This window comes from Anopheles merus, chromosome 3R, assembly GCF_017562075.2.
Source record: "Anopheles merus strain MAF chromosome 3R, AmerM5.1, whole genome shotgun sequence".
In the NCBI taxonomy this organism is placed as follows: Eukaryota; Metazoa; Arthropoda; class Insecta; order Diptera; family Culicidae; genus Anopheles; species Anopheles merus.
Window position 1 is genome coordinate 40,344,749 of NC_054084.1, and position 25,688 is coordinate 40,370,436.

The 25,688-nt window shown below is 43.4% G+C and overlaps 1 protein-coding gene across 19 annotated transcripts in view; it reads left to right on the forward strand.

Annotated features, from left to right (window-relative positions):
- The window catches only part of LOC121596416 (neural-cadherin), a 270,549-nt gene that overhangs the window by 106,935 nt on the left and 137,926 nt on the right, over positions 1–25,688 (forward strand). For all 19 annotated transcript variants that reach the window (XM_041921323.1, XM_041921332.1, XM_041921333.1 and 16 more), the window contains 2 exons: positions 7,385–7,567; positions 11,235–11,424. In XM_041921323.1, the coding sequence (XP_041777257.1) occupies positions 7,385–7,567; positions 11,235–11,424 (373 nt within the window). The remainder of the gene's footprint in view (positions 1–7,384; positions 7,568–11,234; positions 11,425–25,688) is intronic.

The window sequence follows — 25,688 nt, forward strand, 5'->3', positions numbered from 1 at the left end:
GGCAAGGCGAACGCGGCTTTCCTCTCGAAGTAGCATATAAAGTGACAAAACAATGATAACGGGTGGTTGGTCGTTTTATTCTGTTCGCTCCACCTAAAACATGCCACATAACAGTTACAAAGGGCACGGAAGCAACTTCAATACGATGTATTTTGCACCAAAAGACGATACTTTTACGCTGCAAACCGGTCATAGTGAATGGAGGAAGTAAAAACATTCTTCCAGTTGTTTATCGCGCAGTAGCAAATAGCCGCAGACGACAGGCAGTTCGGATGTGTGCTCGAGTCGTTGCGACTGTTTTGTGGTAAAGTAAAAAAAAAAAAACAATATCAATGATGAAGATGAATTTTTGCACTAACGTCTAGGGACAAATACGGGTTTCGTCTGTTTGTTGGTAATGCACTCCACATATCGTAAATAACGTGTTATTGCAACATTCGAGATCACTTTAGTATAATTTAATGTACTAGGTAATGATGTCTGGGGAATAGAATAATGGGTAGCGGAGAGATGTGTTGTCCGTCGATCTTTATTATTTTTTCTTCTTTTGAAATGGGGAATAATCAATGCGCATACCCAATTATATGTTCCATGTTATTGAATTATGAACTGACTTTCATCAATGTTTAACGTACAAGCATCGATTATTAAGTTAGTGTCCTAATGGTCGAAGAATAAATCCATCAATTGAATAATTTAAAAAGACAATGAATTGTTTCCATTTCCTAACATGATGTAATGGATTTGATATGAGTTCAAAGTTAGCCAATATGTTGGAGCATCGTTGGAGATGCTGAGCAAATAATTTCAAAAAAACCACTTTAAATATGCATAACCTAAATACACAGAGTTACCGTCGACAAGTATTAAAAGAAACATGCGAAATTGTATGTACGAACAAACACGGGTTTTATAACATTTTTATCAGATTGCTTGTCAACAGCTTCTTGGCCATCAACCTCGTGGTTAAGCCATATTTCAATAAAACCACTGCCAAGTACCACACCATGCGAAATAACCACAACTTTACCATTGTTACTAGCAACAGAAAGCTACTAATTGGACTGATGTTGCAGCATACAGTGCAACGGTGTTTCGCTTTTGGGCTAATGTAGATATTGCAATATTCACAGTCCTACCACCGTCCTAATTTCAATCTTCAACGTGCCACAGTGGCTAGATTGTAGGTTTTAATATTTCAGACCTTTTTGGCAATATTGTATATTGCAATGCGTTGCAGCAACGTACCATTTCTCGTTTCGCTTTGAAAAATGCATCCGACCAGAAATTCATCAAAACCTTGAGGACATAGTGAAAAATCAAGGCACACACCACTCAGACTGCTGATATGGCAAATGTCACTGAGCTAACCAGCGGTGAAGGTGATCCATTAACCTTCCATCGCAACACCTACCGGTACACGCTTGCCTTGCCCCTTTCCGCAACTTGCATCCCTTGATGAATGCAGCAGCATATTATAAACACCTGTGGTCGGGCGACGTTACACAGCACAGCCAACTCGTCCAGCTCCCGGACGACACACTGGATCACTTGGCGCAGAAAACAAAGATCCATTACCACCTCCTCCATGTGTGGGTGTATGTGTTTGTGTGTGTGTATGGATCACAACAACGAGGTTACCTTTTAGGACGAGAAAATATTCCATCCCTTGTCAGGTGGGTCCTGCGTACTGTGGCTAACTTTGCTGAAGGGAGTGGTGATTATGGTGATGAGAAGTATTTTATCTTTCCATCACAGCGAAAGTTGCACTGGCGTCAGACTTCTGGCCCGTGCAGGGTACTGCTGAAGAATGTGTCCTGCCATGCAATGTAAAGTATGTGCAACACGACAAACATCACTATTCCTTCCGTCCTTACCTAAGACATGCTTGTACACCATAGACAAGCAGCTACTCAGTGGAACGAGCAAATGAGCAAACGGGCAGTGAAAAAAATCAAATCCTTCTCTCGTTTCAATCGCAAGCAACTTTATGAAAGTAAAATGTACTACGCAAAAGCTTATTACAAAATTGCAATTTTCCGGGCTGTATTTTGAGCAGCGAAACATTATGGGATGGATGACGGTGTAGCATCCTGTTCATTACCAATACGCTCAATCGGAGGATTCTAAGAAGTGCATCACGGAGATCTATTTTTTTACGTTCACTGTTAAACCCATGCCGCCGGGTACGTTGGAAAATTGTATGCCAATCCAGGATTCGCGATTCCAGCTGGAATTATACGGTCTAATGACCTGAAACCTTCTGGGCTGTATCATAAGCCCACCCGGAAAGTCCCATTGATGGGATGGCAGTGGATAGTCGCCAAGTGGGATTATCTACGCCGCCGTCGAAAATTCTACTTATTACACCCTTTCAATGGTCAATGCCTCATGGGGATGGGCAGTGGCTGTACCTCTCCAGACACGCATTCACAATTGAAGGCGCAGTACAATGCATCGGCACGAGCGATCACTATCCATGATCCTACCACATCCAGCATTTCAACCTGCTCCCGCCTAATGCAATCTAATAATAATCCATTCGATGCACTTTTGTCACGACTCCGGTATGTGTATGTGTGTGTGTGCTGTACTGTGTGGGTTTGTGCTGTGTAGGAAAATTTGCATATAAATTACATTTTCATAAATTAATACGAAATCGGGCGACATAGATATTCCGGAAGCTATAATCTATTTATCTCTTGCAGCTTTGGCCGGAAAATGGAAAACTGCATCTAAAACAAGTGAGAGCAAGAGAGATAGAGAGAAATAGAGAGACATTGAGTGAGAGAAATGGGACAAAGGGAATGAGCAATAGAAGGTGTTAGCTAGGAAGCGCAAAAGCTAGCAGACAACTCCGGTGAGAGAAAAGTCGTTGATGAGGACGACCATGCTGCTGCGATAATGTGGGATTGTTCCTTCCGGTAGTATGGGAAGAGTTCCCCTCTCCATAGGGGATGTGCATGTTTCAGTACACGTGGAGGTAAGGCCCATTTGGGAACACAAATTCTTTGAAGTCAAACTCACACGACCCGTACCCGAAAGTGTTGATTTTCTTTGGCACAGAAAAAGCCACCGACCAGCAACGTCGCTATGAAAATGAGTGGATTTTTTGTTGGCTCAAGAACAAATAAAACTATGCTGGTCGTGTCTGTCTCGCTGGAAGCTATCCGAAGGGCTGCCTTTTACATGTGATTTGGAACACAATGGAGGGAAATTTTGAAACAAAATTTTAGCTTCCATTTATCGGACAAAGTTTCAAAGCGCGTTGTTACCATTTATACGACAGGCGGTGGCCACGTTTTGCATTTGCGCAAGCATTGAATAAGAATTGCTGTCCCGTAATATCTTTTGCTCTCTAATTGGGAATCGTGTAGCTGAGGCGCAGAATGTAAGCTAATGAACCCTGCTTGTTTCACTGAGCATTGTTTTTTTTTGTGTGGTGTTTTTACTCTCATTTCATTCTCTCGATGAGACACACAGCACTCGGGAACGGAACAAGTGGAATATTCCTGGCAGGGAAAATAATTATTTGGCATAGTTAAGCGGCTTACAAAAGCTCGGATATGAATGGTGCACACATACACACATACATTTTGCTTGCCCGGTCCAGTTCGGTGAATTGGATTTGCTATGGATATTATAGAAATAAGTCAGCCAAAGGGATAACAGGTGTCTTAATCCGATTTAATAAAGATTCTATTCGCTCCAGTTACTAAAATGTTACAGAAAGAGGTAGAAAATGTGAGAGAACGATGAATTGAACATAGAACTAACGTCAGTTTACTAGTACTTTGTTTTAGATTTATAAACCTTTATATTTATTCTGCAAATAATTTCCTGTTGGATCAGGCTTAAGAAGTGCACCTTGCGAAAGCATTCGGTACATCGTTGGTGTAAGCTTTCGGTGTGCAAGTACAGGCGTGAATGAGTTTACTAAAGACAGCAGCGTTCCAATCATAGGCAAAAAAAAAAACAAATAATGTAATCGGGCCTTGACTTTCCCAGTAGCTTAGCAAGGAGTGGAACGAATCTCGTGCAGCGAAGCAGAAGATGCTGAAGATAATGGCATTAAAAATGATTGGCCATTTTGCCAGCAAAACGATATTTTATTATAATAAAGGACAAAATTATGCGATAAATTGTGCGAGTTGTGCCGGTGCCACGGTTTATGTTGCTTACCGGTGTGACCCTATGCTTATGATCATTAGAGAGTAGGGGGGTATTAATGTTGGTAAGAAAAGTAGCTTCCTTTCTTACGGTAGAGAGAAACACAAGAGAAACGAAAAAGCGCGACAATGTAAGTGTGTGTGTGTTTTAGTAGGATGATGGCCAGTTCGATGATAGATTATACTTTCAGTTCCGTAAACTGGGTCATCTGTGATTATGTGGCGAACCGTGTTGAGAGTGAGGAAGCATAATGTGTACCGGGGAAAGCATGATCATGTTAGCTCGAAGCGGTAAGGCCGAAGGTATGGTTGGTGTTGAGCTTTTAACGAGTCTCTGCTCGTCTAGACGTGTACTCGCAGCTTAACAGGATACTGTGCATAGTGGATAGAAGCACCGGAGGCGATTTGTTTATGATATCGACCCATCGATGTGTGCGCTCCGTCGTCTCGGGGACAGAACAGGAACCGCGGACATTTTTACCGCAAGCAACCTTTCTTGTCTTTAGTGAAAATGCAGAGCTTGTAAGAAACTGAGCTTGAAATTTAACCACCCAGCTGTGTGTGCAGAAATCATGTTAACTGAACGGATGATTACTTAACTTGATTGTCTGTATCATTTTGTAACACAGGGAAACGTGCGTTGCATCGTTCGACGGTTGAGATTGGATCTGCTGGAAGGAATAGCAGCACCAGCAGTAGAAGCATGCGAGGGCTCGCTGACGTAGCAAAATGAAGACAAAGTTTGATGCAGCGAGCAGAGCACTCGTTGCAACACTCGGGAAAAGTGGAATTGTTGCAAATTGTTGGCAGAAAAGCCATTACTAAATAGCGCCAATGCTTTATCTGTCGCAGCAGTGGGACTCTTTCCTCCCATTTCGTTACGTTCGTTAGTGTCTCGCTGGGCCGCATGGGAGTAGCGTAATTTAATTTCTTTCTTCTTCGTACCCTTGTACCCGAAGGTGTATCATCTTGGGACGAGAGCAATAATAAAGAGCGCTCTTTCGCACGGTAGTGAAAAGGTTTATCGCCCGCTGGGGAGAAAGCATCTTCGCCGGTCCAACGATTGCCATGATTGATAGTAAATGGCTAGAGTCGCGCGGAATGGGTCACTAAAACGCAATGAAATGATCGATTTTAAAGGAGAATGTGCGGTCGGAACTGCGGCAGGGAAGTGGAGCTGCTTGGAGCCGAACCGTTTTCAGCGCAACCAGGAAGCTACGTTTCAAAGACTGGAGGCAAAAAAGTTACGTCTTTGTTTCAATTGAACGCCAGCACGGTGAGCGCTTTGGATGTAACGACGTTCCAGAGGGCGGGAACGATGATTGAGGGGGAAGCGGAGGAAACAGTTTTCTTAAAGCGGCGATTAAAAGCTTCAAACACTTTTGATGGCAGTTTTAATAGGATCAAATTGTTTGGAATGTGCCGGGCAGCAGCAGCGGTATTATCGCGTGCCGTTTGGTGATTGCAAAACTTTTCGGTTTTATACACGATCGTGCACAAGGGCGTATGATGTGTGTGGTAGTGTGTTGAGGAATATAGATATTATTATTATTTGGAAGAGAGCCACGAGGGCGAAGGGAGATGGGAGTGTTTTTGTGTGATCATGAGTCGTTTATAAAACAAAAACGGTTGCCAAAGTTTGTGCTTTAATGTATTTATGGTGCGCTATTCGGTGGGGAAGCAGTTTTGAGGGCCTAGATAGATGGATGCTGTGTGTGTGTCTGGTGGTTGAGCAATATTTCAGAGTTACCGTGACAAGGTGGCGAGATTGAAAGATTGATCATATTTAATGCTTCACTGGTCTTCAAAATGATGAAGGAAAAGAAAAGGAAATCAACGCCGAAGCCCTTGCATTGACCTTCAGCATTTTTTTTTCAAGACAAGTCATAAAGAGTACTATTTTGCCGGGGATCAGTGGCACTGATCCAATGAATTAATGTTTAGGATTGTAGAATAATTCACAATCTAATAAATATTAATAAAAATAAAATATAACGCAATAAACATTGCAATTACAATTGGTTTCGTCGACCTTAATTCGAAACGATTCATCGCACGAGGAATATTAATGTATCCCACTTAATATGATTCACATGCATTCATCTGTTGTGTATTGTGATCGTTTGCCAACATTAAGAGAAAACAGAGGAACAATTATTCCTTGCTAACTTTATTACTTCCAACCAGGTTCAGCAATCCTTTGAAGCAGGACAATTCGCGACCCCTTCATACTGCACGTTTGTGTTTCTATTTTAACTCGCCATCATAAAATATACCCGTTTGCTGATCTGCATACGTGTTTTATTGTCCTATTGCCCCGACAGTCGTAGAACAATGAATAGCAGTAACATTATGCACACGGTTTGTCCCTGCACATGCATAAAACGTGCCGAAACGCATAAAAATAATTGCGAGTAATTTCACATTTTAGTATTATCATTGTGCGGCAGTACACAATGTCAGCAATTCCACGAACCTTCGGTAGCAACACAAAAGAGATGACGGTTGCCGGTGGCATGAATAAATGGATTGCTATCATTACTGTTCCCAACCGTTGGCCCGCTGCACGCAAGTAGCTTAGAAGTTATGTCGGGTTTATTTTTTGCTACCTCGTCTACGTCTGCTCGTCCTTCGTCCTTTCTGCTCAATTTCCTTCCAGCAAATAATGTGATTGGAAAGTCTTCGTTTTGGTCGCGTGTATGGTAAAGATTATGAATGTGCAGCTTTGTCTTATTATTCACCTCACAACAGGTACGCCGCTGGAATGCGGCAAACAATTTGCATACTACCTTCTTTACTCGTGGCAGTGTACAGCTTTTGGTACATTTGTGTGCTTTGCACCACAGCCCTACTGCATGGTAGGATAGCAGGCAAAACACATCCAAACAAAGATGGCACGGAATCGGTACGCTGCACAAAATTTAAAATTTATGTCGAACATCATCAAATTAATGCTCATTTTGCTTCACATTCTTCATTTCTTTCACAGCCCGCCTACATGGCTGACTACTACTAACGTACAGTGACTTTACTGCTTTGCTAACATTTTGTTTTTCTCGTTTTTTCCGTTTCATGCTGTGGTCTGTCTGCGGCTTGGTGATGTTTTTCCATGCCGCAAAACAAAAACACACAAAAAACATACTCAATATTCACCGTTCCACATAATCATCATCGGTTGAATCGCATTGGTATTGGACACTCACACACCCGTGCAGAACAACGGCGCCCAGCAACTTGCATCGGAAGCGACTGTTTACATACAATTAGAGGATGTAAACGACGAAATACCGCTGTTTACCGAACGTGAACAGGAAACCGTCCTCGAGGGCGAACCGATCGGTACGAAGGTGACACAGGTGAATGCAATCGATAAGGACGGTACCTTCCCGAACAATCAGGTGAGTTGAGTTGTGGTTGCTGCAGGAACTGGTGGGTACAGTATGAATTTAAAAGTGACATCGAATCGAATGAAATGGGGAAGTGAGTTTTTTTTTTATGGAGGGTTGTTTGGTTTAGCAATTGTTTCTACTTGGGTGTGCTTCTCATTGTTGTCAAGAGTGCATTCCATGGTGCATCTATTCCTAGCGTCTAAATAAAAGATGATACTACTGACATGCGGGAAACAGCCTCTTTAATAAAAAGCACGAGAAAAGGATTTCGAATTGAATAATCTATACCATTCTTTCGCGTATTCTTCGGCACACCAAACGCTCTTTTCAGAAAAAAAGCGTTCATTCTTATTCCACGCCGCGGAGTTTAATCCGTTTCAAAGCTCCAAATACGTACAAAAAGTATTGAAAAACAAATATAGCAAATCTTGCTTATTTTTGAGAAATATTTTAGCGACCAAACAAACAGTGGTAGCCCATTCGCGAAACTCTTTTACATTTCTCAACCGCAACAACGGCCCTGCCCCGTCTTCCTGCCGGTAGCCAGTCTGCTTACATCGGGAGCGCGGTCGGTGCGACATCGGCTTAGCATGCGGTTGGCTCAATCTTTCGCCAGATTTCCCGGACGACGACGGAGAAAAGACTTTTATCGCAAATAACTTTCCATTTGATTATTTAATCTTGAATTCCGCTTCGCTGGTAGACGGTAGCGGTGAGAGCTATGCGGTAAGGAATGGCAGGGGTAGGTTTGGGGCTGTTTCCGGAAACGCCCTGGTTGTCTTTTCATGGTTTTATATTGCTGCGGTGGTGATGGTTGTTCTGGTGGTAGCGGGTATCGAAAAGAGTTCGGCAAAATGGATGTTGTTTCATGATAATGCAAGCAACGAATTCGATCCGAGATTCCGAGAAGTGCCAATTCGTGCTTGTTTTTCTGTCTAACTCCTCTTGTGCCCGGTGTGTATGTATGTGTGTGTTCCCTATAAAGCTGAAGGGGTAGTTTTGGGAAGATGGTAGGAGAAGTTCCATTTTTTTTCTTTGTTTTCCGACTGCATTAAGCCGACTTCTTGTTGGCCGTCCGAATAGGCGGGCGTGTTTATGAACTGTGTACAACGCAACTCGACATTTGTGAGTTGGCTCCACCAGAGCATAGGCGCGCATACACACGCACATAGACAGACGGACGCACGCTGTATATACCCTTTCTCCGGTACTGTTCGACTGACCGCACAGCCTTAATCGGCCGCCAGTAAGGCTGACCCCCAAACCCCCATCACCGCCACCATCGCCAGCAACATCATCTCTGTCAGTTTCGATCCTTTTTCGAAGCTTTGGCTTTTCCATTTCACCGGTCATTCACTTTTTGCCCTCCAATAAGGATTATGAAATATTCATTTTCTCTCGAGCCGCTTTTCCAGTGTGCCGATCTTGCGTGAGGGTTGTGTGAAACGAGAAAACGAGAGTAGCACTCCCGGACATTAACTTGTTTCAACCACGAAAACCAAAAGATGATCTGATAAACCCGTGCTGTGGGTGTAGGCAAAGTTGTTTAGGTGCGTAAGATGGGATTTTCGAAGAGTATCCAATGTTCGGTAGCAAGATTTTCTTCCAGAATAGAGTAGATTTTTGTTGTTGCTTTTTTGCAATATTTTGCCCAAAGAGGTAAGTGGAAGTAACCATATGTGGCCAGAAGTGTGAAGCATATGGACGTGCCTTCGCTAACTTTCGACGCATATTCATTTCACGAAAGTACCGTTCCGTACATTTGTGATCGAAATCGATTACAGGGTTTTACAAGTCAGAATCGAATGTCAGCAAAACAATTTCAGAAGCACAAGAATCAGTTTAGCTGTCAAAATTTGTTGTTTCACCGCACCGATGCTATTTTTCACAAGCGCAATTTGATTTTTAAATCGCTCAAGTTGTTTTTTTAGAGGCCATTCGCATCGTTTTGCAAATTCAAACATGTATTTAGAGATTATATAATTAAGATCAATGCTGTTATGCGTTTAAGCATTATATTTATGAAATATTACGTATTTATGGTAAAAATTGCGATTTTATGTGCAAAAGGCTACATAAACATTGTACATGTTTACATACGCAAGTGCTCGTAGCTTTTTGCACAGAAAATATTATTTTTTACAATAAATACGTAATATTTCATAAATACAACGCTATAAACGCACTAAATAAATGATCTGTATACAAATAATCTCAAAATACGTGATTTAATTTGCAAAACGATGCGAAAGGCCTCTAAAAAACCAACTTGAGTGATTTAAAAATCAAATTGCGCTATTGAAAATAGCATCGATGCGGTGAAACAACAACTTTTGACAGCTAAACTGCATCTTGAGCTTCTGAAATTGTTTTGTTGACATTCGATTCTGACTTGTAAAACCCTGTATTGCATACGGGTCTACTGTTGAATATCGTTGCATTTTTCGTAACGGCAAGGATAGCTTATTAGGTATAATGCCAGTTATTGGCACAGACGTGCTGGATTGGATTATTGGTTACTTTTACTTTGATTCTAATGGCTGTGATAGTATGAAACCGAACAGGAAAACTGACGAGTTGAATAAATAAATGACTTAGGGTTTAGCATCAAACTCCATGTTATGTTGAATTTTTAAACCTACAAATCACAGCACCTGGATTCAACGGAGTACTTTAAAAAGAAAGATTTAGAAAGATTGTTTTACGTTTTTGATTCAAAAAATTGAGTAACAAAAAAAGTTTGTTTCCTCTTTGGTCCGAGTTTAATATCGTTATGGACTTCGTTGCTTCCTTTCCTACAAACCCGTGCACCAACGCCGGTAGTCTATTATCGTTACACTGAAGTGCCCACCACCAATCAACAAGGTACTAATGAACTCTTGGCATTTGGCCATTGGGCGGGATGTAAGGGGTTTTGAACCCTCAGCGTGTTGTTACACACTTCAGATGATTAGATTTCCTACCCAGACCACGGCTCCGGCAAAAGAGTAATGTGCTTTCGTGTGAATTAAGATGCAAAAGTTGTCGATTGAAAATTTTTAATTGCACCCTCGAGGATCGCTTTTGGTAATTATTGCAAACGATCCGACGCCGTCGTCATGAAACTGGTCGGTAAGGCGGTAGTGAGGCGTTTTAACATCGGCTGATCTTTGGTCGGAGGTTCGGGCATCGGCGGCATACCGAGCTCGAGGACCCTAAGGGATTCAATTATAAAAAGGTTCGATGTTTTCTAATTAGAATGAAGCTAAAAGTTGTGCACGGTCGGTCGGTAGAGGCAAACGAAGGATCGTAATGAGTGCGAGATTACAGCCCTGAAAGCGTCGTACTCGTGTTATGTTTGGTGAAATTTTTTTTGCATAGCAGAGGTTTGTAAGTGCAGTTGAAAACCATTTCTCGGAAGGTTCGTTACGGATGGGAAGCTATGAACTGAATTCACTGCGCTTCTCCAGCACTCATCGAAAATGGGCTCTTCTTCCGTGTCATTGCGTTCGATCGATGCGGTGTAATTACAGACAGGGTGCAGTGGCGCTTAATGCACACCTGTGTGCGAAAAGAAGACACAGCATGTGCCGCCGAATGCACCACCGATTAATGCTAATTGCTCTCGATGCGCTTTTCTCGTGAGTGTGTGTATGTCTCTCGTGGGTATTTGATGTATTTTTGTGTTTAATTGCAGGTATACTACTACATCGTCGATTCGCCTCGAAACGAGGGCAAGGATTTCTTCGAAATCAACCTGCAGAGCGGCGAAATATTCACCAAAGTTGTGTTCGATCGTGAGAAGCAGGGTGCCTACGCTCTGGAAGTCGAAGCACGTGACGGAGCACCATCCGCCCGGCCTAATAGCAATCAGCAGCCCAATTCAGGTGAGTCGCTTGACGTACACATCGCATGGTTTGTATTTTTCCTTTTGCCATTTGTTTCGTCGTCCCGCTCTATCGGTTTTTGGTGATTGGGTGCCACATTTTTGGCGCTCCCTTCGTTTGATTAGGGGCCACGATGCTGTATTGATTATTGACGCTACGGGCGTAGCTTATACCAACCATTTTGCAAAGGGCAAGTAGTCGGGGTTTTATTTTTTGGCAACAGGAAGAAAACCTTTTACTCGTCGAATCCAAACAAAAATGTCCGCTACGGGGATAAGTTATGTGTCATAGTTTTTTTTTTTTTGTTATACGAAATATTTACACGTTTAACGACGAATTGCGTTGTGCTTACCTTACGTCATAGGCACATGCAAAATAAATGATGATAGCTACGGACATTCCAGCATACGCACGTGCTCTATGATATTTGTTGTAAAAATAGGGTCTGCAATGGCAAACGGATTAAACGCCAACTAACTTCCGTACAGCGTATAGCGTATAGGAAACACGATCGAAACAAAGAGTACGGTTAAATGGAAGAATCCAACAAAAAAAAACTGCATTACAAGATGGTTGATTCATCGCCCGCCACAATGCACACAAAATGAACGGTGCGGAAATAGGGAAAAGCAATTAGCGATCCCTTTTTAATATTCATTACTTGTAAATTAATAACTTGAGCGTTTTTGGGCAACGTAACGATCGTCCGGTAGCGCAACCATAATCTCGGTGTGGCGCGTGCAACAGTCGTGAAAATAAAATTTAAAATGGCATAAAATGAGGACAAATTCTAGGCCCCTTTTTACGCGGATGAGCGGACACCGTTTTAACTCTTTCTTTAGCAACGCAAGGAAAGGGGGGAGGTGTTTTGTTTTTTTTTTTTTGTTTCTATTAAGCCATGCTCCAAAAAGTTGTGAATGTAAATCGGACAAAAAAGCAATACGGTAAGCTGCAAAAAAGATTTCCTCCGCTCTGGCTTTCTCTAGTATGCAGACCGGGTATCGTTATGCTTATGCGGGGAGCAATATTGCGCTGTGACAAAAATGCGTGCTAAACATTGACGCGTGCGCTTCCGGAACGCGAGAGCTGTGCGGATGTGCCTTTCGGCTATAGAAAAGGGTCGCCTTAAAGGGTGCTTCGATGTAATTAACCGTTTTATTGGCGGGGCTTTAATTAATTTTTTTTTCGGCATGATTTTTGAGAACCATTTCTGGGTTTGTTAAAGATGATTATTAAATTTCTACTGCCAGCCTACGATGTATTCGGGGAGAGGAGTTCTTGGAAGCAATTAAACAACATGGTTTAGTACTACACTAAATGAAGGACGATAAATTATGATTGATGTGGTTTTAGTGTCGTTGATAGCGTTCTAGCGTGCAGCAGCCTTTTTGTGGTGTTTTGCTAGCGCTCTGTCAACGTTACGAGCAAATTAATTTCCATCTATCGTTGATCAAGCCTCTACTGTTCGAACCGCTTCGGGCCCGAAGTAGTGCTAGCCTCGCTAATCCCACGGGGCAAAGGTGAACAACATAAGGGGAACAGCAAATCCCATCACCTAACCGGACACGGGCAGATAGGGTGAAGTAAGTTTGCCGCCTATCTGCCACTGCGAACTGTGTAAACCTCAAATGAAATGGATTTTTCAATGGGACCATTGGCACATTGACCCGAGAGAGAGTGGCAATCGGCTTGTGGTTTTGTCGGTGGGTTTAGTACACCGTCGCACTTTCGCACCTTCGACCCATAAAAGGCCCATTAAATGGTAGGTTAAATTACGAACCTCGGTCAGACATTAAATCCCTATCAGTGTCCAGTACGGTCGCACCTGGTACGATGTGATGTGATGATTGAAATTAGTTTTTTTTTCTTTTGAAACCTCCAAAAGATTACGTGTCTACAGCATGGTTCCATCGACGAGATTGAGGACAAAAATCCTCTTACAGATTCCAGCAATGGAATGAAAAGGGTTGAAGGTACCTTAGCATTTCTTTCGACGAGGTTTTCATCTTATTTTTTACAATAAAGCTAGAAGCAGTTTCGAATGGGTGACATATATTTGAAGCAGTAAGTTGAGAAGCGACGGAATTACCAAAAACCACCAATGCTGGACCGGAAATGGATTTTGAGGTGAGGTGTGTAGTCGGGTTAAGTTTGTGGTTGGAAATAGCATACCAAAGCCGGATTTGGAATGGGTTATGAGCAGCCAATAACTTTTAAAACAAACTCCACTACACACATACTCTATCCAGGATCAAAACCCGTACATTTGTCCATTTGTTGCCCGCAAGCACACTCAGATAATGTGGAAATGGGGCTACTGGATTGATCGTACGGCGACAATACCGGACATGGATCCAAACTGTGTGGTCCGTCTGCCGGAAGCCTAGTGGCCTCTTTAATTTAATTCGGAACTTTTATGCCACATCGTACTACCAAGTTTATGTGAGGATAAGGTGGTCGTCTGTGGCGGTAAACGAGAAACAAGTTCCCGGCTAGCTTAAAGTAATGCCGAGCGCTGCCTAGCGACATATTCATCCAAGAAGCGATACACACACGGGGCTTGCAGTCATGCATCGCCCAGCACAAAGCTCTTGTGTGTGTATGTGTGAGTGCGTGTGTATTCATATCCGGAAGGCAAACATTCAAAATCAAATTCCACATACATGCATGCATGCAACGAGTGGAATAGCGGTGAATGCGAACCAGCAGTGTCAGCATGGATGGAAAGTGCGTTTGAGGGAGCTTGCTAACCTCTCTGCCTTCTGCCCGCGTTGCAGCATATGTGCGTGTGGCTTAAGGGGGATGATAATGTTTAACATGTTTATTACTATCGTTCCCGTGCGAGCATACGGCAGCGAACGTTGCATTAGGAGGGCTGCTGTGGTTGCTTGCTGTAGCGACGTATGTTTGTTTTATTCATAAATGGCAAAGGTTCGTACTGTTAATTCAGGCGGATTTATGAGCAAGTGTTCTGATTGCATGAACCACACACGCACACAAGAAAGCAGGGACACCCTGCACAGTGTGTAGCAGCTGTATATGGTTCACAAGAACATCTTATATCACGCCAAAACAAAAGAGAGACGCTTACGTGTTGAAAGAAAGAAGGTGCCATGTTTTATTGCGTACGTCTTCTTGCTGCGAAGGCGACGCTTCGGTTGATACTGGTGAAGATTTCCGCAAGTCTTTAAAACCTGGCTGAGTATGTTCGCTTGTCCTTTGCAGCAAAGATAACGCAAACTTCGCATATGAACGCCTTTCGCCTTTTGAAGTTTGCCGTGGTTCAGCAGCAAAGCTTTGCCTGACCCGAGCACGTTCGACCCGAGCACGTCCGACCCGAGCCGTGGCTTATTGTGTTCGACTCCTATTCATCAGAACTTTTCTTCTTGCGAAGCACATTGCGGTCTCTGACCCGGACTCAGAGCTGGTGGTTCAAGGTAGAAGGCGTTCGCTATAGTCGAACGAAAGCTCTTGCTCTCTTTGCATAAAACTGACCACTCTAAGAGGGTCAATCCCCGACTGCATAGCATACAACTCAAAAAATGAAGTTATGGCTTATGTCTCTCCGCCTTCCGTTCATGACCCGCAACGACTGGATGCGTTCGGGTTTCTGTTTCGTGTGTTCGTTTTTCCCGAGATGATTTTTTCCGGTCAAGCTGAACGCAGAGCAACAGTGGCTTTTGTGGCTCTTTGAATCATTCCACAGGGAGCGTGTATGTGTGTATGTGAATGTTTTTGTAGATTAGGCATGAAAAAGTGTAGCTCGTTCGGTGCCGGCCCCTACCTCTACTAACATCGCATTGTGACCACAACCCTCTATTGTGACTCAGTGTGTACGGGGCGTGCGAGATAACACACACACAGCTTTCCAATGCACGGATGCGGAGTCACATTTTATATTTATTCTAACTTCATGTGAAATAATAAAACTTTCCTACCGTATGCATACAAATCCGTTCCCATCAGAGCAAACGTGCATATAGAAAACTGCATCCATGCACACACATTGCAAAGAGTGGAAAGGTCCCGGTGCGACCCCGTGCCACGAAAGGACAAAGTTTTGTTCCGAGTTTTCAACCGAATCATATTGAAATCGACGATCGTTCGTTTCACGCTGTATGGGTTGGTCTGTCTCGGATATTCGGCCCGTGTTACCTTTCCGTCCTGCATCACTTCCCATTTATGGCTTTGTCTTTAACCCGTTATCCCCCCCCAGGGCGGTCGGTAGTGCCCGGTGCATAAATTATTATGATTAGGATTTTGAGGTTGGGGGTTTTTATTTGTGTCGGAATGTTGTTTCCATTACCGTTACCTTTTGGGGCTGTGCGCTGTGAGTCCTATCGTTTGTGCGAGGATGCGGAAAGCGCAGTTTCGATATGATATGCATACACCCGTCACCACCGCGTCGGACTCAGCCGTCGTGACCCGGGACGGATTTCAATTTGTGGCTAAATAAATCAATTTTGTCCCGTGACAGGTACACATTCTACCCAGCAGTAGTAGTAGTAGTAGTAGTAGTATTAATGTCACTGTACCATGTTTGACGCGGCATGGGCTAGATATTGTTGTGATGAATTTTAGCGATTTATGAGAAAGCCGCCCCGGTAAATGGAGTTTTGGTTCGTTTGGTTAACATCAAAATGTGGCTAGAGTAGGTGGATATTGCGTTTTCATCAACTGTGAGGTTTGTTTTTGATGAGAAAATAGGATTTTCGACCATCAGTCGTAGAGTGGTTGTGTTTGGTTGAAATGTTTTGACTGTGATATTAATGAAACTGGTAATATATTTGTTTAGAATTAAAAACTATAGAAGCATTGGAACAGGCTTTCCCACTGGGCAGAAATAGTGGAATAATTGTAGAGCGTAATTTTAAACTACAAAAGTGCAACTCCCCATTACTCTCAGTCTCAATTATCGTTGCACATTTCAAATATATTTACGGCGAAAAATGTGCTTCTCCATCTTCAGTTGCAAGATGATGAACTAGAACGGTTTTTCCCATATTCGCATGTTCGACCATAAGTTTGTCAGCCTTTCTTTCCGACCCTCATCATCTCTGCCACATGACAAACGAGCGACACAATTTAATGGTGCATTTCATCCTCTCCCAATGACACTGGAGAGACTCCGTTATCAAGTCTGGTGGTGTACGTTCAAACCAACCACACGTGGATGCAACTGGCAACAGTGCAATGCAATTGTGACCATGGCAATCTTGTCGTAAAACAACTGCCCGTTGGTGGTAAATAACATTACTCGCTGACAGTTAATTATACCATCTCTCTTTCTCTCGAGTGCATTTCGCGGAAAAGAAATCGCTTTTCCCCGTAGCAAAACTGGAAGCACCATCACTTTTCTAGATGGGTTTGTGGAAAAAACTGCAGTCGCGTACAAATCGTTTTACGTACTTATCACTTTGACGGGGACAATCTGTGTGTGGTGCGAAAATGATGCTGTTGCAGTCTGCTCTTCCGTGTGAGGTCTAGCTTCAACCGGGGCATTATTGTCGGTTGATTGGGTTTTTGGTGGTAAGAATTATACGAATAAGCTTCAGTGAGGTTGGTATGAACTCTTGGGTATGTGCACAACGTATTGAGGCATTTGAGTGGAGCATTCCTTTTTTTGTTGTTGCTCCCACTGCTGTCAGATTGGGTAAAGAGACTCACCTTGTTCGCACCGGCGATTGCCCTGGATGTGTGCAGTATCCAATGGAATGCTCCTTTCGCTTAAGATGTGATGTTCATATTTTTACTGCATCACTCGCTTGCTTCTTGTCTGTCTTAGAAGTATCCAATTCTTACCAGGCGGTCGAATGCCCCTTATGGTACGAACTCTAACGTCCTACTACTTCCATCCTCTGCTCAGACTCAACGTTGCGCTGCGCAAATACAACGCCATCCCAGCACGCACAGCGGCAACAGCAACAGTACGGTGGTGTGTTAGACCGCTTTGTGGCTCAAAGCAGCAGGAAGTGAAGCAGCAAAATAAATTTACATTTATATTAAAAACAAATATCTGTCGTGTTGTTTCGTGCAGATGGGGGTTTTCGTTCGTTGTTTTTTTTATGTGGTTGTGTGTGTGTGTTTGTAGCCACTCTTTTAATGCATCCTTTCGCTGTGCACAAGAAACGCGAATGATGATAGTAGTGCATCCTTTTCTCTGGTACGCGTGGAAATGATACTGTAAGGTGGCCCTGATAGCTTTCCAACAACTCGCTCGCGCACCATAGTGTTTTTGGTGGATGGGGTATGTTTCACTTCAATTTTCCCGTAATCATCAAGGCATGGAGGTCTTCCGCCGCACCCACCGTGCACCGACGCCAAATGTAAGAAGCATCGGGCAGTACCGTCACCGTGTTTGACGACTTGATGACGACGGACAGCACGGCGTGTTTGCTGAACGGCTGGCACAATCAACAAGCAGCTAATGGTTGACCAGCAATCATGCGCTTGATGCACTGCCGCTGGAATCCCATCATCATCCCGCCTTAGATGCAAATGCGTGCACGTAAACTTGTCTCCCCTTTCACTCGGCCGACTCTCCCTCCGGTCGATCCGCGCGGAACGTGAGCGGGAAGAAGTTGATTATCTTAATTATTATTTGTGATATTATTTCAGCCCCTGCAGGATGCGCCCGCGCGCCTGTACTGTCCGCTGTTATTCCATGCGGACCAAAAACGTGCCCGAATGGTGGGTACGGAACAATCGCATAATAACAAGCGACACAAATGGCAAAAGGTTGGATTAGCTTCGCGTCTTGAAAAATTCCCACTGTTACCGTTACGAAATTAAGCTACTCGATGATTAATGATAGCGATGCATGAAAGATTTTTTTTTCAAGTCATGATGCATTTTTCTGTTGTTGTAAACTGATTTTTTCGAGCAATGGACCATTCTGCGCGATATCCTAATGAGATTTTAGTCGTCGACTTCGGCGAAGGCTGAAGCGATCTGAATTGCATTAGTCAAACTATCCGGAAATGTTAAAATTTCATTGCAGAAAAGCTTTGTTTTATTCTCCAATCCATCCAGCGACATCCTGTGGGCAAAAATAGGCACACTTCCGTTTCGCATCATTCTGGAACCGAAATTGGGTAATTGAATTCTTGTCGTGTGTTTTTCGTTTTAATGTGGCTCACGTTTACGAAATCATCCCGATACCGTTTACGACACACCGACCTTATGGATAATGAATGTGGAGAGATTGGCTCTGCAGTGCAGTGCCCGCTTTTCAGACGAGTGGATGGTTATCCACCAGCCAGGAAAGTGACATGCCATCATGAGCAGGAATCAATGCGCAAAACGGAAGAACGCGTTGAAGACCTGTCGTCGGAAATTTGATAGTCCGGACGCTTTGGGAACAGCATTTCGTGGAAGGAAGATTGAATTGATTTTGGTTGTAGATTTTTTCCCTCAGGGTGACGTGTTGTTGTGGTGGACCTCTGTTACCGCGGGTCTTCCAATTCTGAGTCTCTGGATTGGTACAGTTGTATTTTTTATTATTTAAAATGCTTTCCGCATGACAAAGATGTCAATGTTATGCTGGACGTTGCTTGAAGACAGTAATGTCAAACACACAGCGCCCACAGTAGTCGCAATTTGCGACGAATTGATCATGAATTTTTGATATGTTCTTATCGGAAGCACTCGCTTATATGTCTACTTCAAGTCTACGTCATGTTCTGAAATGTTTGTACATACGTTCAACCTTACAAAACTTCGTCCCCGACTCTAAATTTCTCTCGCGTGGTCGTGTAAAATTGATAGCAAATAGAAAAAAATATGTCTGATACAGGAACTTGCTACTCGGGTTGAGTGTGCAGTATGCAGGATAAGGATAACGCGTCGACTACGCATGCAGTTTCTGTCCTTCATTCAATGGCTCCGAAACAAAGAACGAGCTACGGGACGAAATGCATTCGATGACGACTGTTTAAAACAATGTCATGTGCTCTTGAACACATATGGTGCCATCGGCATTCCTTCTGCAATCATTTCCCAGTATGGAAGATGGAATACGCCACACGTCAGAGCTTCCAATGCTAGCAACGAATTTCGTTTTCTTCCGCTACTTCAGCGCTGTATTCTTTACACCTTTCAATGAAATGAAAAGATTGCTTGTGGTAATGTAAGTAAAGCGTGATAAGATACACGAAGAAGTGCGCAACACAGTAACGTTCTTGGAAGCAAAAGAATTTCTTTTGCCAGCGTTTTACTTTGGTGCATGATGAAGAAAGTGTTACTTCTTGTGTAGTTTTGCAAAGGGAAAGGGTATCGCACGAATAGTCAAGGTTTTGTGTGTTTTTTTGTCTTCTCCGTTTTGGTTACAGATGTAGAGAACTGGCATTTCCTTCCCACGACCCCGGTCCGTTGACCGGGTGTCTTTCTCTTGAGCTACGGGCGCGATGAAAGTGAGCGACAGCAGTTTGCTCGGAACGACTGAATTCAAATTCAATTTGCGTTGTGATATTGCCGGAATCTTCCAGTGCCACACAGTACAGCCACTGTAGTCCTTTGGGATGCCAGCGTTTTCGACTGGTTCTCGTGTCGGGCTGCGTTTTCTCTCTCTCTCTCTCTCTCTCTCTCTCTCTCTCTCTCTCTCTCTCTCAGTTTGTCGCCTTCTGTTATCTCTATCTTGATTTTTCTCTTTTCCCCATTCCCCATTGAGATGGGACAACGTATGGGTCACTGCTGAAAATAGCGATGGCATCCCATGTCGTGGGCGATTCTGTTGCTGTCGCTTCTGGTACTGGTTAGTGCCAGTTCCGTTTCACACCTTGCGCTACGTCGTGTGTTCTCTTTATGCTCTATGTATATGTGTGTGTGTTTCAAGTGGCACTGGGCTGCTAGGACTCCATCTCCCGGGACGTGGAAACGGTATTTGGCACATCCTTACCACAAGCACTGGCAGGTTTTGGGAAAGTGCAAATCCCGGCTTTTCAAACACAATTTCGTGTTGAAGCTGTAAAAAAATCATCCCCACTACCACTGCGACTCCCAGTGTCCTATTCTGAATTGTAAAGTTGCAACACCTAGGGAACAAACAAAAAACGGATGGAAACTGTTGGTTGAAATTGAAATAGAAAAGAATTAAGTCAAAGCGTACGAACAAGGGAAACTGGGAGAGCTGAGATACTGGTAGGAAATAAAAGACATTCTAAGAAGTCGGCCCGAGACATCCGTAGGACATCCACCGATTGGTCGACACGTTGGCACAACCTTCCTCCGGTACAGCTGTAACATTGTTTGAGAAAGGTGATTGTGCCATAACCTACTGCCTACTGCGACTTGTGCTTCTAGAGCCTGCGGGGAAATGAAGTGTACCGAATCCAGTTTGTTCTCAAGAAAACTTCGTTGCTAATACTTGTCTAACACTATGACCGCCGTTTGGAATCAACCGGTACGAAAGTTTCTGTGACGTGCAGTCTCCGAAGAGGTACCTAAGTGTTCACTATTCCCATGCCCGCTGCCGGCCTATGGAACCCAGTACAAGAGAACAATGGCGCTTCTGTATTGAGTCAATCAGTTTTCGTCATCGGGCTCTCTCAAGCCTTTCATGTAACATGTAATTCAAACACCTTGGAGCACTTTGCATCCTGTTATGTTCCGGTCGGTCGGAGATGTGTTTGTCTTGTGCTTCGGAGGGAAAACTGTTCTAGCTTTCGTTTTTCTGTTTCTGCTTTTGTATAACTTGAGGGTGAAATCTCCTAGTTGGAGACTGGCTTTTGCATTGTAGCATATAAAAGCGTTCTTTGCAAAGTAGATAATAAAATAAATGAATACGAGAAAAAACGGACGCTATCCAAGCATCTACGAACGAAATCATACATTCAGTAGCTGCTTTTCTTCCACACACACACTCACATTTACCTGTATAGGCACTCCGTTAGGCTAGTACATGATTCTACCAGAGACAAGAGAAAGATTGGTGAAATATGTGCGGTTGTGTGTAATACCTATCTACTTTGTTTGTCATTTTTTATTTATTTTTATTTACCTACTTGGACGAGTCGTATTTTGAGAAAACAAAGACAAAGTGGATAGCCATTGCTGGCCAAATGTATGTGTGTAGCAATCCTCCCGGCTCGAATGGGTTATAAAACTGAAAAGAATTTAATTTTATCTCGTCTGGTTTACCTTCTGGTGCAGTAAACTGTGTTCAATACCAAAGGAGAAGAGTTTTTTTTTGCTTGGATGCTTCTAGGAAAGGTAGGAAACGTGCATTGGTGGAACCGAGACACGAAATTCCCATGGCAGACATAATTTGACGCTAAAAGCTTGGCCGACGGTTGGAAAACAAGTGACAGTTGGGGCCATCGAATCGAATTATCTGCCGTATTTTGTCTACCTGCCCGGGACTCCCTACTGAAATGCCACTCAGACAGACAGTTGAAATGGATTGTTGTTGGTCGGGGTTGTTTGGGTGGTTGACGATGATATTGGAATCTGGTCTGTTTTATTCTGAGCTGTCAGCAATGATGGCATTTTGTGAAATAATGAATCTAACCAGTTTTATTGACACGGTACGGGTATGTTGAACAAGTTTCCATACTTTGCGCTTAGATAGATGCATGTTTAATCTATAAATACAAAGAGGTAGTATTATAGTATTGTAAATCCCTGTAATCCCTATTATTTCTGAAATATTATCCTTCTACATGAAATGAGTTGATCAGCTATAACTTCTCTCTTTCTACCTTCTGGTCTCTTAAACACTTCACTGTTGAAGTACCAATTTGATGTAACAGTTTGCAATGTCGCTTTAAAGAGTTCCCTTTCAGCCGACTGATTGGCAGTGATCGATAAGGCAAACATATGCACATATATTTTGAAACATACCCTTCTCACATGTCCCTCCCTTTATGCTGTATGTAAATTGTTGTTGCATGAAAAGTGCAACTGTTTATAGGATGCATTACAGTAATAAAGGGAAAACACGCACATGGGTGTTGTGAGATTTTTACCGTCATCAGCACTTCATCGACACGCCATTGACACCGATCGCGGGAAAGTCATTCGCGTATTTTTGTATGTGTGCTTTTATCCTTCGCAAAAGCATCATCATTCATTTCCGTACAATAAATCGATTCCATTGATTCGGCATTCGGGGAAAACAAAAATATACATGTATTGTTGCCGAATGAAACGATTACTTGGAGAAGCTGGTGTTGGCAAGCATGGTGTTCCGTTACATCCTCCCTTATTTCGTAACGTATTATTAACGTAACATTAACACCATCATCATCACTGATGCAGGCACGTTTCACTCTTTACCCATGAGAGAAAAAAAAACAACTCCCAAGTAACAATCATGCTTCTCCCTTTCAGTGGCGTCATTCTCTTCTTAATGGAGGCGCCCGGTACTTCACACCGATGCCTACTTCATTACGAAGCGCAGTCGCTCACAATTATTCCCCACAAATGGTTTGGTACCGATTAGTGATGGGAAACATGAAATTTTCGACGGAATCGATTCCGGCTAGCTCCGAAATTCTCTGGAATCGATTCCGGATAGTAGGTCCGGAATCAGTTTCAGGAATCGATTCCGGAATTGGCTCCGGAATTAGTTTCGAAATCGGAAACGGAAACAGAATCGGTTTCGGCATCTCCATAGGAATAAGCATCTGGGTCCAATGATGAACGCTTCGTATCGATAGCCGCAAAGAATCAAAATTTACTTGTAAACGATCTATTTTCATGGAGATTCCTGGAATGATTTCGCTTCTGAAACTTATTATTTCAATTCACGAACTTCCGGAGCTAATTAAATTTCTGGTGTCATTTCTGATTCTGTAACCGGAACAAATTGCGAATCCCAGGTCGATTCCAATTCCGAAGCGAATCTGCTACGTAATCGGCATCGGAATCGACTCCGCAATCGGAATCGGCTCCGGAATTGATTCCAAACACGGAATCGGAATCGGGTAGGTCCGATTCCGAGCTCTCACCACTAGTACCGATGCTATGAAAGGAAATAAAGACTCCTTTTATCTGGGCTGTACAATTGTGGGGTGTGTATGTATTTTTTGTTGGCTGTATTTTTATGATTGAATTAAATTGCGCTCGCGCATTTCGGAAGGCTTTCAGTTTTATGGATGCCTTAAGATGCCTGCGGCCGGAAGTGAAACCTTCTCCTAGTGGGGCTCCCAGCCCTCCCCGTAGTGGATATGGAAATGTAAAGTGATATTGTTTTAATGGGTACTTGGGACTTAATGCATTGTCCCTCAAGAGCTTCCAGACCTTAGGTGGTGGTCGCGCACTTTCTTTTCCCCCGTTTTGTTGACGGCAGTTTGACCGATAAAAATCGACTTTTATGTGAAGTTTTGACTGTTTCAGTTGAGCCAAAAATAAAAATTGATTGTTTTTCGGTGCAAACTGCCGCCGGTTGCTGCTGATGGTTGTTGATCATTTTTTAACGTTAAAGGACGTGTCGTATACAGGGTATCCTTTGCACAATAAGGATGTAGCTGCTCAATTGGAGCTGTCCTTGCATGATTTACGCCTCGCTACTGGTGTGTCGTGAGCGGTAAATCGATGGCAGTTTAGGTAAATTATTTCACTTTCCCGGAATGGTTTGAATTTATGCTTCCGCCGCATCTCAAGCTCGTGTCATTTCCGGTCAAATGGGCATGCAGTAGATGTAGGAGCGGAGTGAGTCGGGCTCGATGTGCTAGGCAATTCGAGAGAATCTCATTTGCCGACCGTGCCGTGCTTATGACCCTGTTGTCAGTTTCAAATTTCCTTCGAAATGCCGTACGCCAGGTGCATCATGCCGCTGCTGCTGCTGCTGCTTATCGGAGTGACATGATCTGATTAGAATCAACAGTGCAGCCCGGAAAGTGTTGGGTGAGTTTTGTGTATGTGTCAGCCACTGAAGAATGGCCTGTGCTGTGACTGCTGTGGCGGTGGGCCCTGGTGAGGTACACCGGTGTTTGTGATGCACGTTTATGGCAAAAGATAAATCCCTGCGTAGTTGCCTCAAAGATAAGCAGCTTTACTGCGGAAACGTGGGAAAATTTATTCGACTGATGTCAGTGGAATCGAATGGCAAACGGTTTGTGGAAAAGTGAGTTTAGAGGTGCAGCAGCAGTAGCAGCAGCAGCAGCAGCAGTAGCAGCAGCAGCAGAAGCAGCACCACCATCATTTGCTTAAAATTATAACCGCGCCACCCGTAATGATGCTGCCGACATTTCCGATCGCTGTGACACCTGATGTATTCCCGTTTTGCGTGGAGATCATTTCGGTGTGATTAGCGTGAATTGGCTCGGTCATTTTAATTGCAAACACTGATTGCCGGGCAATATAGCTGCGAATGGCAAACAGGGCAACGAAACTCCGTCGTTGGTAGATGAATTATGATCGATTCTGTGATTAGTGTTTTCGGTGCGCTCCGGCTGTTACTGCGATTATGGTTCCGGCCGGTATGGCTTGCAGCACTCTACCCGATTGGCAATTATTTTAGAATTCAATATCGGTTTCACGTTTTATTCACAATCGAGGACTATAATATTAGGCTCTCTTCATCATTAGGTTTTCTCGAAAAACGAAATCAACCTGCACTCAATGATCCACTTAAATGCGCATTTCAACAGCCCCTTGTTTGCCGTATAGAGCAAACAAATAGCGCGCTAAACCAATTATTCGCTATCGGAACTCGGCTCTTAGCATTGTATTGGCTTTGCGCGATTTCCTCCTGACGCGCTCGTCGTCAACCGGAACTAACGACTTTCCGCAGGATTGGAATGGAGAATTAACACACAGAGAAAAAAAAACACGACACAAAAACCCTACGACTATATCCACTCATCTGCCGGACGCAATACTAATAAGTTCTCTTCGTCGTTTTTCCACACTGCTCGTTTCCTCGTTTCGTGCTGAAAAATTGTTCACAGCACGAAAGCAACGTACAGTAGTAATCACATGGAAAAGGCCAAGGAGACAACATTGTGCTACGACAACTATTGCTGGGTGCTTTTTTATTAGGATGGTTGGAAATTGAAGGGCTTTATGTTTCCTTTTCGTGCGTCTCATTTGCCTGCTTCACTGCCCAACGCTTTTTGCTGGTCATGGTCTTAACGCTGGGTGAGCGTGTTGGGTGGTACTCACATTCATTATTGAGTAAAGTATCTTCCGCCGGCGAATCGACGATGACATCCGGGTATAGTAAATCCGGTGGCTATATTGACCTCATTTTTATGGGCTCAATTGTTTCGTCGCTAGTGCCGTGTAATAAACCGTACAGCAATCGGTCGTGTGATTATTTT